Source organism: Anolis carolinensis, chromosome 2, assembly GCF_035594765.1.
Source record: "Anolis carolinensis isolate JA03-04 chromosome 2, rAnoCar3.1.pri, whole genome shotgun sequence".
Taxonomy (NCBI): Eukaryota; Metazoa; Chordata; class Lepidosauria; order Squamata; family Dactyloidae; genus Anolis; species Anolis carolinensis.
In genome coordinates, this window is record NC_085842.1 from 19,553,873 (window position 1) to 19,572,275 (window position 18,403).

At 43.3% G+C, this 18,403-nt stretch overlaps 2 protein-coding genes across 5 annotated transcripts in view; one reads left to right on the top strand and one right to left on the bottom strand.

Annotated features, from left to right (window-relative positions):
• Nucleotides 1–466: 466 nt before the first annotated feature.
• On the bottom strand, nucleotides 467–11,329 carry LOC103281014 (zinc finger protein 883). Of its 4 annotated transcripts, none has more exons than XM_016997785.2 (6): nucleotides 11,203–11,329; nucleotides 5,271–5,788; nucleotides 4,560–4,662; nucleotides 4,162–4,220; nucleotides 3,345–3,471; nucleotides 467–2,653 (listed from the first exon to the last, which is right to left on the bottom strand). In XM_016997785.2, exons 2-6 carry the CDS (start codon nucleotides 5,682–5,684, stop codon nucleotides 1,383–1,385), a joined length of 1,974 nt encoding a protein of 657 aa, XP_016853274.1. In that variant the 5' UTR covers nucleotides 5,685–5,788; nucleotides 11,203–11,329; the 3' UTR covers nucleotides 467–1,382. The 4 variants fall into 4 exon arrangements, with proteins under 4 accessions (XP_016853274.1, XP_008119837.1, XP_016853273.1 ...); XM_008121630.3 differs by lacking the exon at nucleotides 11,203–11,329 and adding an exon at nucleotides 8,867–9,136 and having other exon boundaries at nucleotides 467–2,650; XM_016997784.2 differs by lacking the exon at nucleotides 11,203–11,329 and adding an exon at nucleotides 8,867–9,135.
• LOC103277550 (zinc finger protein 271) overlaps nucleotides 11,328–18,403 on the top strand; it is a 39,013-nt gene continuing 31,937 nt past the window's right edge. The window contains exons 1-2 of the mRNA XM_062973527.1: nucleotides 11,328–11,468; nucleotides 17,127–17,647. Of these exons, the coding sequence (XP_062829597.1) occupies nucleotides 17,234–17,647 (414 nt within the window). The 5' untranslated portion in view covers nucleotides 11,328–11,468; nucleotides 17,127–17,233. The remainder of the gene's footprint in view (nucleotides 11,469–17,126; nucleotides 17,648–18,403) is intronic.

The following is an 18,403-nucleotide window of genomic DNA, read 5'->3' on the forward strand; positions in this document are numbered from 1 at the left end:
GCATCCCAATGATTCCGGCCATGAAAGCTTTCGACAACATTTTCTTTAGGTTTCCAACTGGACTTTTAAAATTACAATTATAAAGAAAGGGGCTGGAAGTAAAGGGTCAAAAAAGGAGGGGGGGGAAAACAAGGTGATTTTCTTTCCAAAAACAGAGTAAGTTTGTTATTGTACTATTGCACAACAAAATTAAATGCTTTTCCCAGCGCACACCCAAACACACAATCCGCCACCACACAGCCCCCAATGTCACATCAGTGCAAAGCCACGGAGTTCAATATAGCCATAGCTCTAGGATAAAAGCTATCTCACAGTCTGTTTGTCCTTGCCTTTGTCACTCTGTACTGTCTCCCAGAGGGTAATAATTCAAAAAAAGATAATAGGTCCTTAAGAATCTTCCGAGCTTTCTTAAGACAGCTAAGCAGAGTAAGGGAGAGGAGAAACCAACAGGATCAAATGGGAGGAATAATGAAGAAAAACATCCCATTTAATTTTTCTTTAGAGTTGACAGACTAAATAAGGGATGGAGCTCCCCAAAACAAAGAACACCTTCAGTCTCATTTTAAAAAATCAGCAATATTAGTTTCGTTATACAATTTTTAAAGATTGTAATTTCCCAACATGTCTCTTATATCAGCAGTACACCAAATCAAACTAACTTCACTTATCTTCGCCCTAAAACAATAATCACAAAATGTAAAAAACCACAATAGTAAAAAATGTCTCAAAAGAGGTAAAGAATGGGCTATTCAGCTGCTTCCAGTGAACCCAAATCTCTGTAACCCAGTGGTCCCCAACCTTTGGGCCTCCAGGTGTTTTGGACTTCAGCTCCCACAGTTCCTCAGCTGACTGGGATCTGGGAGTTGAAGTCAAAAATACCTGGAAGCCCAAAGGTTGGGAAACACTGCTGTAATCAGATGCAGTGCCTCCAAGGAGGTAGAAAATGGAGCAAACTTGTTTGCTGCCCCTCTGGGATCTTAACCAGTGGATTCAACTCAAAGGAAGGCAAAATTCTGAAAATAAATGCAAGGAAAAACTTCCTACTGTTGAGAATGGAAGTTGATGCTTTAAATAGCATCCTCTTAGGAATGTCTTAGTGACGGATTTATGGATTGAGAAAGATATGACTCGCTGGCACTTGGGGTCTAAATCAATGTAGGATTCAGTGATTTCTCTGTGGATTCTGATATAATAACTGCTCTGCTTTCAAGGGGAAAAAATCCTCAGTGCTCTTCTCAGTGTGAACTGTCTTATGCTGCCCGAGAGCTGAATTCTGGGTAAAACATGTCCCACACTCCTAGCAATTGTAGCATTTCTTGCCTGTGTGGACTCTGGTGGATGACCACTTTTCTATGGTTTCTATGGCAGAACTCTAGGCTTTTCTATGGTTCCTTTCCTTTATGCATTCTCTTGTGTTTCACAAGTCCTGACTTGGAAACATAGCATTTTTCACAATCCTCACATTTGTATTCTTCCTCTCCTTTGTGGATTTTCTGATGAATGACAAGACATGACTTGGAAGAAAAGCGTTTTCCACATTCCTCGCATGAGTATGGTTTCTCTCCTGTGTGGGTTCTCTGGTGGATGACAAGATCTGGTTTCCGGGCATAGCATTTCCCACACTCCTGGCACTTATATGGTTTTTCTCCTGTGTGGATTCTCTGGTGATTCCATAGTTCTGGCTTGGAATTAAAACATTTCCCACACTCCTGGCACCCGTACGGTTTTTCTCCTGTGTGGGTTCTCTGGTGGATGATAAGCACTGAATTTCGGGCATAACATTTCCCACACTCCTGGCATCTGAATGGTTTCTCTCCTGTGTGGACCCTTTTGTGGATCACAAATGATGACTTGGAAACAAAACATTTCTCACACTCCTGGCATTTGTATGGCTTCTCTCCTGTGTGGATTCTCTGGTGTTTAAGTAGTCCTGACCTGGAATTAAAACACTTCCCACATTCTTGACAGTTGTACAGTTTCTTTCCTGTGTGGATTCCTTGGTGGACAACAAGCACTGAATGTTGGGCATAACATTTCCCACATTCCTGGCATTTGTATGGCTTTTCCCCTGTGTGGATTCTCTGGTGGATCAGAAGTACTGAATTGGAAACAAAACATTTCCCACACTTTTGGCATCTGTAAGGTTTCTCTCCCGTGTGGGTTCTCTGGTGTCTGAGGAGTCCAGATGTAGAATTAAAACACTTCCCACATTCTTGGCAGCTGTATGGTTTCTCTCCTGTGTGGATCACCTGGTGTTGCCGAAGATGTGACTTGGAAGCAAAGCATTTTCCACACTCCTGGCATCTGTATGGTTTCTCTCCTGTGTGAATTATCTGGTGGATCACAAGGCGTGATTTGAAAGTAAAACATTTTCCACACTCCTGGCATTTGTGTGCTTTCTCTGCTATATGGTATTCCTCGTGCTGCAATTTGAGATCAACACCTTTCATCGAAAGTTCATATCCAAAGTGGTTCTCTTCCTGCTGCATTCTCTCATCACACACATGCGTAATGTTTGGGGCAAAATATCTTCCACAGCTGGTGCATATGCAGGACATCTCTTCAGGACATTTTTCTTCCATGCAGGCTTCTTCGTGTTTGGGAATGTTTTGACAATGGTTGGCAAAGGCATTTTTTCCCTTCCAGTTACCTGCTAAAAGAAAATCAGTATATGAAAATACATTCCCAAGTTTCAGCAAAAAGAAATATCAGGGATCAAAGACATAGGTAAATAAGAACTTAATAGGAAAGGATCCTCAGAAGAAGCAACACATCTGCATTGGTCCTTCCTGGGTCCAGCTGAAATGTTTTCTATTTTTCATTAAGAGTGGCCATGCTAGTTGGAAGGTGGATCTTGAGGCATGTAGTCCAGAATAATATTATTTTAATCTCACAATCTCTGAGTTTTTTTTGAGTTTCATTTACTTACATTAGGTCTGGAGCTCTTAAAATAAGCTTTGATTAGTTCCATTCTACAGGTGGAATGGAAACATGAGCCTGAACATATGCTCAGGGTAGTTATATTCCAAACTGTGGTATCTCCAAACTGGAAGCTGCTCAAGTCCCTGAAGCTCAGAGAGGATCAAAGATGAGAAGAGTGGCAACCAGAAACCCATAAAGACAGGTGGAGATGTACAACTGCTCTGATCATGCAGCACCAATGTCCAAACTGAAGGCATACAATCGACACTGGAAACAGCTGCAAGGAAGGGCCTGGCCTGGAAGGAGAGCAGTCCCAGTCCTGCCTTAAGAAAACTCCCAGTGCTTGGTTGCTGTCCTTGTTCTGAGTAGTCTGGCATTTTAAAATAGATATGATTACAAGCAAAAGAAAGAAAAGGCCATACCAAGAGGACACATGATGCTACAGGTTTCCTCCATGACCTCGTTGTACAGGGCTCTCTGATCCGCATTTAGGAAGACCCACTCTTCTGGGAGGAAAGATACGGCCACCTCTTCAAAGGTCACTGGAACCTCAATTAAAAAAGAGAAAACATTTCCTGCTCAAACCCTGCATCAAAGCAATAGACAGTATATGCATTATATGGCAATGGGGATAGGGCCAAACATAACACAAATCTGAGTTAATGCGGGGCAATTGGGTCTTATATTGCAGGCTTAAAACTTCAAGTGGCATTCACAGACTTCTTAGCATAACAACTTATTTGCCTGTTCATCCATGTGCTGCTAGCCATTATCCAGGAGTAGAGATATTGCTTTGAATATCAAAACACTCAAAAATTACTATGGCCATCATGACTTGGCATACAGGACTACCTAGATGCATCTGTTTGCACAATTTGGGAATCAGGACAGTGGGACAGGTGGACCTTTTGTCTGACCCAGCAGGTACTTTCTTACACTTCCAGCTTTGCTACAAGCAACAAGGGGATGGGGTTCCTCTTGTCCAGGTAGGAGACTCAACACCAGACCTGCATCAACTGAGTGCCAATTGCCTACATTTTGCTTTGGAATCTCCCCAATTCTTTGTCTTTCAGTCTGGGTACTACTTGCAAACCATAGGAGCAAATTGTTTAAATCTCTACAACTTTACACCCAAAGTATTTAGGAAGCTCCCAGGTTTTGTTATTATTTTCATTACTGAGGACTAAAATTGGAGATAGAGGATCTCTAACAAATGTTTCCGGTGAACCTTTTCCTTACCTGAAATATTCCTCCTCCATTGTAACCAAGAGCCATTGTTCCCTGTGTTACTTCAGCCCCTGTGTGAGAGATCAAAGCAGTGGGAAGTAAGTTGCCCATGTTGGCCTCAGAGACAAAAGAACACAATCCCTCAAACCCTTATCAGAGCAAAACCCCTCGAACATAAGAAAAATTAGTTCTAATGGACATAAGTAGCAACGTGATAATGGTTAAGGTGATTATCTGGAAATTTTGAACACCACATTCTAATCCCCACTAACCAGGAAACTTAGTCAAGTCATACTGGCATGTATCACAATATTTTTTTTCGTAATAGTAAAGGCTCAGTATATGGAACAAAATGAGGGATTTAAATGTAATTCTGCATAAAAACTTGCTTTATTGGGGAGTATCCGTACCTTGCAAAGTGATGTCCCTTTGCTGGGAGCTCTGCCTGGCACCTGATGGAGCCTCCCTTACAGCAGAGAAATCAGGTTGAATGTCCACAGGGAGCTTCTTCACCTGAAACAATTGTCAGGATTCAAGACAGGATTAGAAAGTGATGTACTTCCAAATGGCGGGATGTGTGTATGAAATTGACAGTGTAGCAGGCAGGGGCAAACTTTGATCCTCCAGGAGTTTTGGACTTCAACTCTCACAATTCCTAACAGCCAGTAGTCTGTTAAGAATTGTGGGAGTTGAAGTCCAAAACACCCAGAGGGCCAAAGTTTGTCCATGCCTTGAGTAGAGTGAATCCATCCATCATTTCACCCTCGCTCACCTCTAGAAAAAAAGGGTATCATGCTTTAGAGGGGGAAGGGCAGACTTGGATGTGTCAAGGAACTACAACCACACTAGCAAATCCACCTCTGCTTCCATGGCAACCAAAAGATGTGGCATTCCCTTTAGAAACAAAACAAATAAGGAGTACGCATCTTACTTGAAGATTCTGAGATTGTGAATCCACTTCAAATTAAGAGGAGCCTTGTTTTCTTAAGATTATACATTACAACAGAGATGCAACAAATATCCCAGTGGCTCTTGAGAGTGGCAGTAGTAGGAACAGAAGAGATTGAAGAACAAGTGAACAGGGGAAGATGTCCTGAACCTTGCAGATGAAATGCACTTACCTGCTCTTTTTCATCCTGCTCCTCTGCTTCCTTACTCAGGAGGAATCCTTCTGCCAGGGCCATGGCCTGGGAACATGTCTCTGCTCCACACTCCCTGACCCAGCTTGACATCTTTGGTGGGAGGAGGGTCAGGAACTGCTCCAGCACCACCAGGTCCAGCATCTGTTTTTTTGTGTGTTTTTCTGGCTTCAGCCACTGGCGACAGAGATGGTGGAGTTGGCTGCAGATCTCCCGGGGCCACTCCACCTCCTCACAGGAGAACTGACTAAAATGCTGAGGCTGTATGTCTGAGTTGCCAAGGTTATCACCCAGGAATTTGAGCATCGTTCTTGCCCAGAATCTTCTATTACTTTCAACACATGAGCCCTGAACGACTTGTCCTGCTTCAGATCCAGCTGAGTCCGATCTGTCCATCTTTCAATCGATGTCCAATGGAGGTACCAATGCAAACCTCCTGGTTATGGCTCCTCCTTCCCTCTCAGGGTCAAGAATCCCTCATCAGTCATTGTGCCAAAACTCTGTAAAGCCAAGAGATTGCATTAACAATTGTTGCACTCTGTAAGCAAGAACAAATAGGGACTTTTACAACTGAGAACAGTCTCTCTTCCTTGAAGGAAAGGTCCTTGGTGATCAGGAAATCATTTTCACCTGAGACCCATGAAGGAAGGCCTTGAGTTATTTGAGAATCAAAGCATTGTGGCCCATCATTCCCACTCATCTCTCTAATTTCCCCCAGCCTCGCCTTCCTTCTCTTGGCCTTCCACTGACCTCCCATCTCTGTCTCACCCTTCGTATTGACCTCAGCCCCATCCACACTGCTGCCTCATGAATAATTCTGGAGTTTCATTCTTTTTGCTAAAACTACTTAACACTTAAAAAAACACCTTTGCTTGTATGGTTTTAAGTTGTTTCCACCCTATTGTGACCTCAAGATGAATCTTTCATGAAGTTCATTTTTGTCACTAGCCATTGTTTGACATGTAAACAACAAAAATGATACCACACGGGGTCTTTTTCAAATCACAAACACATGGACTCACATTTTAAAATAGGCTTTCTGAAATACAATTTAACAGTCATTCTAACTTTAAAATGACATTACTCCATCCAAAAAGACTGCTGTTGGTTGTTGTGAGCTGTAAAGTCATTTCTGACCTTTGGTAATCCTAAATTTATGCTTCCACAGGGTTTTCTTAGCAAGATTTTTGCAGTGGGGTAGACTGCCTTCCAATGAGAGAATGTGATGGCCCAGCACACCCAGTAGGTTTCAAGTGAAAGCGGATTTGAACCCAGATGTTCAAGCCTTTATATCAAATTGGTTCTTTTTGTGGCATGACCTGCCAGAATAGATCCAACAGCTATAGATAGATAGATAGATAGATAGATAGAGAGAGAGAGAGAGAGGGATAAAGGCTAGACTATGGACCAAGCTAATGAGTATTTATATAAGCATTACTGACACACCAACAAATGAAATTGTCTCTAAGAAATGTAAATTAAATGTTATTATTAAAAGTAAGGGAAAATAGAGAATGTAATGTATAAGTAATGTGACAAAGTGATTAGAAGAAATCCTAACGGTATAGTAATAATAATAATAATAATAATAATAATAATAATAATAATAATTTATTCTTGTACCCCGCCCCATCTCCCCGAAGGGACTCGGGGCGGCTCACATGGGGCCTTGCCCAACATCACAATATAAAATCAAAACAAAAACACAAATTTACAACAATAAATCAACAATATCGGTAAAACAATCGAAAAGGACAATCTTACAAGATAAAATGTTAAAACAGGTATATCAAACACAAGTCTGGGCCGAAAGGTGAATGTGTCAAATCGGGAGGAGATACAGTAGAGTCTCACTTATCCAACATTCACTTATCCAACGTTCTGGATTATCCAACGCATTTTTGTAGTCAATGTTTTCAATACATCGTGATATTTTGGTGCTAAATTCATAAATACAGTAATTGCTACATAGTATTACTGCATATTGAGCTACTTTTTCTGCCAAGTTTGTTGTATAACATGATGTTTTGGTGCTTAATTTGTAAAATCATAACCTAATTTGATCTTTAATAGGCTTCTCCTTAATCTCTCCTTATTATCCAACATATTCGCTTATCCAACGTTCTGCCGGCCCGTTTATGTTGGATAGGTGAGACTCTACTGTAGTTACATAATTGACATAGTCAATGAAGTACTATAAATGACAATAGTGACAATAAAAGGGCAGATCAGTGGGTCTATTATTACATAGGCAGGCATCTTAAACCAACAAAAGTCACTCATCAAAGGCTTTCCGGAAAAGCCAGGTTTTCAGATTCTTCCGGAAGGAGAGGAGGGTGGGGGCCAGCCTAATCTCCCTAGGGAGCAGGTTCCAAAGCTGGGGGGCTATGACAGAGAAGGCCCTCTCTCTCGTCCCCACCAACCGCGCCTGCGAGGGTGGTGGGAGCGAGAGGAGGGCCTCCCCCGACAAGCGAAGAGATCGTGCAGGTTCATAGGGGGAAATGCGGTCTCTAATAATAATAATAATAATACATTTTTATGTGTTGTCGAAAGCTTTCATGGCTGGAATCTCTGTGTTGCTGTGAGTTTTCCAGGCTGTATGTCCATGTTCCAGAAGCATTCTCTCCCTGGACATTCCACAGATATATAACCCTCACTTGCCTAGTTTCCTACAGACCTCACAACCTCTGAGGATGCCTGGCGTAGATGCAGGTGAAACGTTAGGAGATAATGCTTCGGGAACATGGTCACACAGGCCGAAAATTCATAGCAACCCAACAACGTGTTATTTATATCCCACTCCCTCTTCCGGAAGGGACTCGGGGCGGCTTACAGCAAGTAACAGTTAAAACAATACAAAAAAGAGTACATAGGTCAAATTAACATACAAATAGAACCATTGCAATTACTGGAAACATGTAAGAACATAACATATCATCAACATCAAAAATAGCTGCTCTTGCTGGAAGAAAAGCATTAAAATGTTAAAAACCATTTAATATTTCTGGGTATAGCCCCAGAGGAGAAGATAAGAAAAAGGTGGGACAATATAAGAAGAAAGGAGATCAACAAGAAAGTCCAATGTTTTCCTAAACAAGACATTGTGAATGGAACTGTTTTAAAAATAGAAATACTGTATGTGTAACAATACCCTCCCCTTCCTCATTCTTGCTGTACATTCAGACTTATGGATAGACTTACCTTACTAACAAAACTCCATAATTAACTTATTATACTTTCCTTGGTCTCTCCCCCCACTCTTATGGTATAAAAGTGTAAAAATGAATACACACATATACACACAAACATACATAGATATAAAAACAGTTTAAAAATTCAGTTAGAAATCATTCAAACATATTCTGCTCTGGAATTCTTTTAAAATCAATTTCATGTCTAAGAAGAACTGGAGTTTCTAATTTCTACTGTAAATCAAAGCTGTCTGTACCAAGCGTGGGGAGGATTTTTTAAAAATCTAAATCCCTCCCTTTCCTGTTCATTTCCCCCTCCTTCCACATCTTTACCACTGCCACAAGGCCTGGACCACACAATAAAAATAAATAATAGTAATGACCCACCCAGTCTTCCTCCCTTTGAAGGCTGAGAAGGCCTCGTCTGGGCCCTACAACACTGCTCTGGTCTCCATGGCAACGGGCCTAGCTCCCATGCGCCGCCATCCTCGGCCTCTGCGCCTTTCAACACCCCCAAGAGGGAATGTTTTTAGGGAGGAGAGTGTGACGATGACGCCGCTGGGTCCCTCCCCTCAACTCCCTTCCTCCCTTCCTTTCTTTCTTTCTCTCCTTCCCTGTGACTGAAGCAGCCCTTTCAGGCTCCAGTCCAGGCCTGGGCCCACTTGGGCCCGCCCTCCAGGAGTTTTGGACTTCAACTCCCACAATTCCTAACAGCCGGTAGGCTGTTAGGAATTGTGGGAGTTGAAGTCCAAAACTCCTGGAGGGCGGGCCCAAGTGGGCCCAGGCCTGCTTTAGTCTACAGATCTTCAGGAGAGATAAAGCTGAGTATAATAATCTGCTTTAAATTGATCTGAGTCCACACTGCCAGATAACCCAATTCAAAGCAGATAATCTGGATTTTATATGGGAGTGTCAAAGGGGCCTCAAGTCCACAGAGCAGCAGAAAACAGGTGTGCTCCCTCCTCAGTGTGACTTCCATGACATGCAAATATAACAAGAATACTAGGGGCCCTTCTGCACTGCCGTATAATTCAGAATATCAAGGCAGAAAATCCCTCAATATCTGCTTTGATCTGAATTATATGAGTCCACACTGCCATGTATTCCAGTTCAAAGCAGATAATACCCGGCTGCTGAGTGGGATGGAGCCATCCTACCAAGGAAGCACTCTCCAACAGCCACTGGGGGACCCTCCCAGCATCTTTAACTGCCATTCCACCGGTCGCTGAGTGGGAGGAAGCCATCCTACCAACCAGGCTTTCTCCAACAGCCACTGAGAGACCTTCCCGCCATCTTTAACTGTCATTCCACCGACCACTGAGAAGCCCTTCCGTCGTCTTTCACTGCCATTTCACCAGCCGCTGAGTGGGAGAGAGTCAGCCTACCAACCAGGCTTTCTCCAACTGCCACTGAGAGACCTTCCCGCCATCTTTAACTGCCATCTTTTTATTATTTTTTGTGGAGACGTCTTAATTTTCTCACTGGCTAATGTTTATCACCAGTGACAAAGCTTAGCGAAATATACTATTGAACTGATGAGTCTCCACAATAATTGTAATTGGTTTTCTTTTTTTTACTGTTTATGTCTTATTTCTGGACATCGTTGTGCCTTGTGTGATTTTTGTCTTGTATTTTATGTTAAATGTGTTTTGACATGTGTTGTATTATGTTGTGAGCCACGTTGGTTCCCATTAGGGAGAAAAGTGTTATTACTATTACTAATACAGTAGAGTCTCACTTATCCAAGACTTGCTTATCCAAGGTTCTGGATTATCCAATGCATTTTTGTATTTATTTACTTATTTACAGTATTTATATTCCGCCCTTCTCACCTTGAAGGGGACTCAGGGCGGATCACATTACACATATAAGGCAAACATTCAATGCCTTAACATAGAACAAAGACAAAGACAAACACGGGGCTCCGAGCTGGCCTCGAACTTATGACCTCTTGGTCAGAGTGATTTGTTGCAGCTGGCTGCAACTGGCTGCTCAACAGCCTGCGCCACAGCCCGGGCACATTGTAGTCAATATTTTCAATATATCATGATATTTGGTGCTGGCCTCGAACTCATGACCTCTTGGTCAGAGTGATTTGTTGCAGCTGGCTGCAGCTGGCTGCTCAACAGCCTGCGCCACAGCCCGGGCACATTGTAGTCAATGTTTTCAATATATCATGATATTTGGTGCTAAATTAGTAAATACCGTAATTACAACATAACATTACTGCATATTGAACTACTTTTCTGTCAAATTGGTTGTATAACATGATGTTTTGGTGCTTAATTTGTAAAATCATAACCTAATTTGATGTTTAATAGACTTTTCCTTAATCCCTCCTTATTATCCAAGATATTCGTTTATCCAAGGTTCTGCCGGCCCGTTTAGCTTGGATAAGTGAGACTCTGCTGTATTAGAAAAGGAGAAGTTGATGGACAAGAACCACTGCTCACAACAGCAACCACTTCATCGGGTTGTATGTCTTTCGGGCTGTATGGCCATGTTCCAGAAGTATTCTCTCCTGACGTTTCGCCCACATCTATGGCAGGCATCCTCAGAGGATCACAACAACCCTGTGATCCCGGCCATGAAAGCCTCCGACAACCACTTCATCATTCAAAAGTATTTTGAGAAAGATGACTACAGATTCTAACTCAGGCCTGGGCAAACTTGGGCCCTCCAAGTGTTTTAGACTCCGGCGCCCACAATTCCTAACAGCCTACCTGTTGAAGTCCAAAACACCTGAGGCCAAGCTCAAGTTGGTCCAAGCCTGCTACAAAGAGATCCTACTTCCGGTCCCCCCTTCAAACATGCCCTCCGGCATCCTATTCTTGCTCAGAGCCTGGCAGAGTGGCAGTCACGTGACGCCAAGCGGGAGGCGTGGCCAAGCATCCTGCTGAGGAAAGCCAGCCGAGTGCCCCCTTCAAAGGAGTCCCCCGGAAACGCCTCTTCTTTTGTGTGCGAGGAAGAGGCCGGTAGGAAAGTACAGGTGAGGCTGGCGGGGGCCGGAGGGGGAAGGGGGTGGGTGGGTGGGCTCCCAAGCTTTAAAGCCTTATCCTCATCTTATCCTCGTCTCAGTCTTCCAACCCTCTTGCTTAACCTTTTCTGTTTATTTATTATATTACTTTCCCCTCACAAAACAGGACTCACAGCCTCTATTGCAGGCATGGGCAAACTTCGGCCCTCCAGGTGTTCTGGACTTCAACTCCCACCATTTGGCTGTTAGGAATTGTGGGATTTGAAGTCCAAAACACCTAGAGGGCCGAAGTTTGCCCATGCCTGCTCTATTGCCACTGCTGTCACACACAGATATAAACACAAGGTTGTTTTGTTGCTACAGTCTCACTTGTAATTCAAGATAGAATAATATACATAATCTGACTATTATTTATTAATAATTAATAATAATAGCCCGGGCTGTGGCGCAGGCAGGAGAGCAAGCCAGCTGCAACCAGCTGCAATGAATCACTCTGACCAGGAGGTCATGAGTTCGAGGCCCGCTTGGAGCCTATGTTTGTCTTGTCTTTGTTCTATGTTAAAAGGCATTGAATGTTTGCCTATATGTGTAATGTGATCCACCCTGAGTCCCCTTCGGGGTGAGAAGGGCGGAATATAAATGCTGTAAATAAATAAATAAATAAATAAATAATGAATATGGGAAACAAACAATCATATTTAGGAATGTTTTACAAAGATATAATAAACATTATGTTCATGTTTGAATATTTTTCAAAATACGTGTTGTTGAAGGCTTTCATGGCCAGGATCACAGGGTTGTTGTATGTCTTTCGGGCTGTGTGGCCATGTTCCAGAAGTATTCTCTCCTGACGTTTCGCCCACATCTATGGCAGGCATCCTCAGAGGTTGTGAGGTATGGAAAAACTAAGCAAGGTATGTTTATATTCCTGGACTTCCCACAGATATATATAAACATTCCTTGCTTAGTTTTTCCATACCTCACAACCTCTGAGGATGCCTGCCATAGATGTGGGCGAAACATCAGGAGAGAATACTTCTGGAACATGGCCACACAGCCCGAAAGACATACAACAACCCCCTTTTTCAAAATAACTCATAGGTTCCTCCAAAGCTACGTAGTCATATTTCTCTTGCCCATCTTTCCAATTGTAGAACTTTATACTACCCAATACTTCCTTCTGACAGTTGATTCCTTATCTCCCCTAGATTTTTCGTTTTTGATTCCCAATCTTTTAATTTCATAATTTCTTTTTCTTTAAATTCTCTTTCTAACTCCCTTTTGAGATTCATTGGGAATTTTTTTGTAATTAACACCGGTGTTAATGGGGAGATCGGTGGTAATAGTTTTTCTTCATACTTGGTCCAGATTTCTAATATATTTTTTAAAAAGGAGTTCCCTATTTTATTATACAATTTCTTCTCTGAATTCCTGGTTTTCCCTATGAAGAAAATATTCTCTAATTTCATATCTATATCTTTACTCTCTTCTTCTAACCATTCTAAATCCTCTTGTCCTATAATCCCTTCAATAATATACCTTAATTGATTTGCCATATAGTATGGGTTTAAGTCTGGTATTCCCAGACCTCCCTTCTTTTGTATTTTATACCATTTTTCTTTATTTATTCTAGCCCTTTTATTCCCATTACAAAAGGTATTTATCATATTCTGCCAATTTGTAATTTCACCAGTTGAAATGTTAATAGGTAGCATTCTAAACAAAAAAAAAAAAAAGCTATGTAGTCATAACTTTAAATTAATCCGCTATAGTCCCATGTGAGTTGAAACTGTAGTGAAAAGTCTTTGGAAGTACGTGATGATCAGGAATGTGATCCGGAAAACAACAAGGGTTCCTGGGTGCTTTTATCCTTGTTTCAGGAAAAGTATCCCTTCTTCAGGTTGCTTGCTTCATGTATTTGAACTAGTGTCTTCAGAAGATTTTATAGGCTATATTTAAAGAGACAACATAATAGATATGTTATACTAGCGCCCAGTAGCAATAAACAATTGATAATCTTTTAACAACAATTAAAAAAAGAGAAAACACTTCCTCTGGAAAGGCCTACAACAAGGACAGAAAACTGGTAGCTGTTGATCCTCAGGTGTGTTAGCAGTGTCGGTCAAAATATGTAGCAAGTGGTTCTTATTTTCCCACCCAAATGAAGACATGTTTGTGTATGTACAAACTCGTGATGAAAATGAGCATGCACATACACAAGCAAAACTCCTGGCTGGGAAGAGAGAGATGAGTTATGCCCATAACTGTACAGCTCTCTTTTTGAAGCCAACCAGAGAAGGAAAGCTTACCACTGAACCTCTATTACTGTCAAGAAGTTCTGTTTAATGTTCAATTTAAAACCATTAGATTTGGTCCTGCTACCCTCTGAGACAGCAGAGAATGAGCTCCTCTGTAGCAATCCTTGAGGTGTTTAAAAAGAGCAGCCATGTCACTCTGCAATGTTCTCTTCACCAGCTGAACAGACCCAGCTCCCATAATCTGTCTTTGTATGTTTAATTGTCAGGCTCCTGCTAGTTCCGGAGTTATAATGTTCCTAGAACAACCACAATCCACGAATGCCTTGCAGGTGGCCCGATTCTCTAGCCCCGAGATGCAGATTGGCACTACTATCATGCGTTTGTCCCGACTCACCAGTTTTTCCGAAGATTCTGGGGCTTGCACCTCCTCCTCCGCACGCCTTCCGGTTGCTGGCTTGGGTTTTGAGGGTTTTGGCGGCTCCCCCTTCCGTGCCCAACATTCTGCTGCTCGATGGCCCGTTTTCCCACACACAAAGCATCCCGGTTTAGGTTTGTTGTCGTCTCCTCTGGGGGGAATCCCCGGCCTCCCTCCGTACCTTTCCTGCTTCCTCGTTTCTCCTCGGCCTCTCGCCACCGGTCTCTGCTGGCCGCTGCTGCCCCTGAAGCGCTTCACTTGGGCCAGGGTGGACTCAACGCGCCCCGCTAGTTGAATCCATCCCTGGAGCGTTTCGGGGTCATCTCTGTGCGCTGCCCAGCTGAAAACTTCGGGGCGTAGTCCCTCTTTAAATATTTCCACTTTGGTCACTTCAGACCACTCTGGTACCCTTTCCGCGAGGTGGAGGAATTCCTCTGCGTACTCGGGCACCGTTTTGTCCCTCTGCTTTATTCCTTTAAACTGGTCTCGAGCCCTCAATTGCTCTAGCCGGTCTCTGAACCGGTTTTCCAGGGCGGCGAGGAAGCGGGGCACCGACCTCAGGCATGGGTCGCGTCTGGCATGTAGTTGCACATACCAGCTTGCAGCTCCTCTCTTTAGTGTGTTGCCGATGGCTCGAACCCTGCTTGCTTCGGAGGGGAATGTGTGTGCATTGTCTTCCATGTATCCTCTGATGCTAATTAGAAAAAAGTTCAGTTCAGCTGATTCCCCTCCGTATTCTAGTTTGAGATCTTCCCTTCTTGGCATCCATTCTGCGGCCCGTTGATGCTGTCTGGGAGGCATGGGGAAGGGTTGCATCGGGTTTCCTCGGACGGCCCCTTGGAACACGCCGCGCCCCACTCCGGTGGTCATTCTGCGCGGCTCCCGAAATCCTGCCGCCGCTGTCGGCCCTTCCACCCATCCGCATACGGGCCTCGCTGTAGCCCCCGCATCTCGCCTTTCCTCGTCGTACGGCACATCCTCCTCCTCCTCCTGGATCTCCTGCTCCTCTCCGCCTTCGTCTGCAAATCCACTGGACCCGATCCCTGGCCCCAGTGGTCTTTCCACCCCGACGCCCATTCGGGGGGTTGGGAGCTCTGTTGGAGATGGCGGCCTCAGAGTTCCCAGAGCTCGCTGGCGCTCCACTTCGCGTGCCATTCTGTCTCGGAACTCCAGCTCCTGCCAGTATTCCTCATCTCCCTCGTCCCTCGCTGCCACGGGACTCTGCGTTGATGCTCGCTGGCCCCTCTGGCTCCAATCTCCTTCTTTACTTGGCTCTCTCTCGGCGCCATATCGGATGGGCTCCTTTTGGAGATTCTCTTCCAATAGTGGCACCAACCTCCCCACGGTTTCCGACAGCCTGGATAAATTAGTTTCCAGGATGGATAACCGCAGGGCCACGGTCTCCGGCATGCTTCCTCCAGATCCCCAACTGGTTTCTGCAGCCGCAGAGACGCCTCTTCCTCCCCTGGGAATCCTCTGGGTCACGCCGTTCGGCCTGGGGTACCCCGTAGAGGAAGCTATGGCTTGCAGCGTCTCTCCTCCCTTCGGCCGGGCCCCTTGCAAAGGCCTCCCTGCTCCATTTGGGCTTTGATCTCCTTCTTCACTCATTATCACTTCACTGCGAATTCCGCAGGAGGGTGAGAACAGGATTCTCGACTTAAATGTCAGGCTCACTTCAAAGGACCAGTCTGAACGCAGATCAAAGATAGCTGCTCTCAAATCCAATCTTTATTGAAGAATACATGACTTTGGAAAAGTCGAGAATGACCTAATGTTTACATACACTCAATTTTATCACTTCTGATTCAACGTAATACCACACGCAAATATCATCATCAAATCCCACCCCCTGGATCACATTACTACCATTCCCACACACTATATCAATTATAATTGTTTATACTTTCGAGCCTGAGTTCCCAGGCTCATTTTATCTTCTCCCGCCAGGTGCTTGCAGGATTATTTATGTTATGAAGTCAGATTCAGGGCTTGGAAATTCAGCCCTGGGATCTGGCTCCATGACATTTAATGATAATAATTTTATTATTATGACCATAGACCAAGAGTGTAAAACATTAAAAACATTTTTTTTAAAAAAATGTTAACATTAAGACCAGAAATTTATAACATAAAATCAAAAAGTTCATACGCTTATAAAATCTGTGGGTATGAATAATAAAATGATTATGTCTAAACTTTATCCACTGAAATCGTCCACAAACTCCACTAAATTTAGCTACTCTATAAGTAATTGATGGATCCCTATTATCTATAAGATGTTTTAGATAATATTCTTCATTCTTGCCAGAGATCTTTTGTACATTGTGGGGGACAAGAGACAGGGCTTTTTCGGTGGTGGCTGCATGGCTGTTGAACTCCTTGGCAAGGGAGATTAGGGAAGCCCCCTCACTGATGTCTTTTAGGAAGCAGCTGAAGACCTGGATGTGGGACCAAGCTTTTGGCCCATTCTAGGATATGAGTTGATATGACCTGATGGATTCTGTGGATTCATATGAAGTTGAATATGGACTGGCTCTGACTTTGGCTCAGTTCTACTGCCCCTGTTGTAATAGTCACAAGGGTTTTATTGTTTTAATTTGATCTGGATACCGGCTTTTAATTGTGTTTTATGTTTAGTTTTACTACATTTGTATTATATGTGGCATCTAATTCTGCCATTGTGTAAGACCACTCTGGGTCCCCCTGGGGGGAGAAGAGCAGTATATAAAATAAATAAATAAATAAATAATAAAAACAGATAAAATATCCTTATAGAAGTGACATAGTAAAAGCACCTTGTGTGTTTTATTCTGGATACCTCTTATCATCCCTGTTCTTCTCTGAACTTCTGTGCCCCCTCTCTACAAATATCTAGGTTCTCCAATTTAACTCTGCTGTGCTGGGATGGAAGTGAGGTACATTGCTGGGAATATATTTCCTCTTCCATATGGGGTCTTCTTATGTAAAAATTGTTAACACAATGTCTTGGCTTTACAGAGTTTTGGAGCACAACAAAATGAAGCCGCTTTTGCCCTGAGAGAGAAGCAGGAAAGTTCAGAACTTTGAAGTCCCCATTGGCAGCTTCTTTGGACACCGACTGAAAAATGAACAGACCAGACTCCACAGGATCTGAAACTGGAAGGGGCCTTGATGCTCCAAGGGCTGAGGACCATGGGGAGTTCTGGGAAAGAGTGGAGCAGAGCTTCCTGGGTGATGATCTTGCCAGCCCAGACACACAGTGCCAACGCTTCAGGCAGTTCTCTTACAAGGAGGTTGAGGAGCCCCGAGAGGTTTGCAGCCGACTCTATGATCTGTGCCATCAGTGGCTGAAACCAGAAAAACAAACCAAAAATCAGATGCTGGACCTGGTGGTGCTGGAGCAGTTCCTGAGCATCCTTCCCCCAGAGATGTCAAGTTGGGCGAGGGAATGTGGAGCGGAGACCTGTTCCCAGGCAGTGGCCCTGGCAGAAGGTTTCCTTCTGAGTAAGAAAGAAGAGAAGCAGCAAGAAGAGCAGCAGGTGAGAGCCTTGCATGTGCAAAGCAGAGTTGAGCAAAACATCTGCTTCACTGTCCCTGTTTTCCAGACCCTTCTGTCCTTACTGTTGTCACTAACTTACACAGAAATCTATAAATACAAGGGTTCCAGGGTGTTTATAGGAGCCAGAGACTCCTAAAGTGGACATAAGTGTTTTTCTCTTGTTTAATCGTTTAGAAAAAAATCATTATGAATTCTTTATTGTTACTGAGTGCTGGCAACACCATATCTATTATGTTGTCTCTTTAAAATTTAGTTTATAAAGCTTCGGAAGATAAGATTACGAGCATATCTTCAAGAAACCTTCAAAAGAAACCTGAAGAAGGGATACTTCTCCTGAAACAAGGATTATAAACACCCGGGAACCCTTGTATTTAAAGTGTTGACCACAGTTTATGGAAGAACTTATCAGTTACTTTGTTTTCCTGATCACGTATTCCTAAGACTTTTTACTTGCGTGGGACAATACTGAATCTATTTAAAGTGTTGACCATGGTTTATGGAAGAACTTATCAGTTACTTTGGAAAACATTCAAGCATGAATGTAATGTTTGGTACTGTTATGCCACGAGGAGGCAGAACATCACCTGCTGTCCTATCTCTTTAAGATTCTAAAGGGGTGGAGCTTAGCCTTGGCTCCTGCCAGCCTGAAATGGCAGTTATTTTTGTCAGTTAGATTTTGTCAGTTAGTGAGGCACTGGAAGGAAGTGTAGGAAGCAAAAAGGATTACAGAAATTCA

Bases quoted from the DNA above. Each gene is read 5' to 3' on its own strand.
- LOC103281014 (XM_016997785.2), bottom strand. From the start codon at position 5,684: ATGGACAGATCGGACTCAGCTGGATCTGAAGCAGGACAAGTCGTTCAG. The intron at 4,663-5,270 runs GTAAGTGCATTT...CAATTGTTTCAG, and splicing joins AGCAGGATGAAAAAGAGCAG to GTGAAGAAGCTCCCTGTGGA. The intron at 2,654-3,344 runs GTATGGCCTTTT...ATTTTCTTTTAG, and splicing joins TAGCATCATGTGTCCTCTTG to CAGGTAACTGGAAGGGAAAA.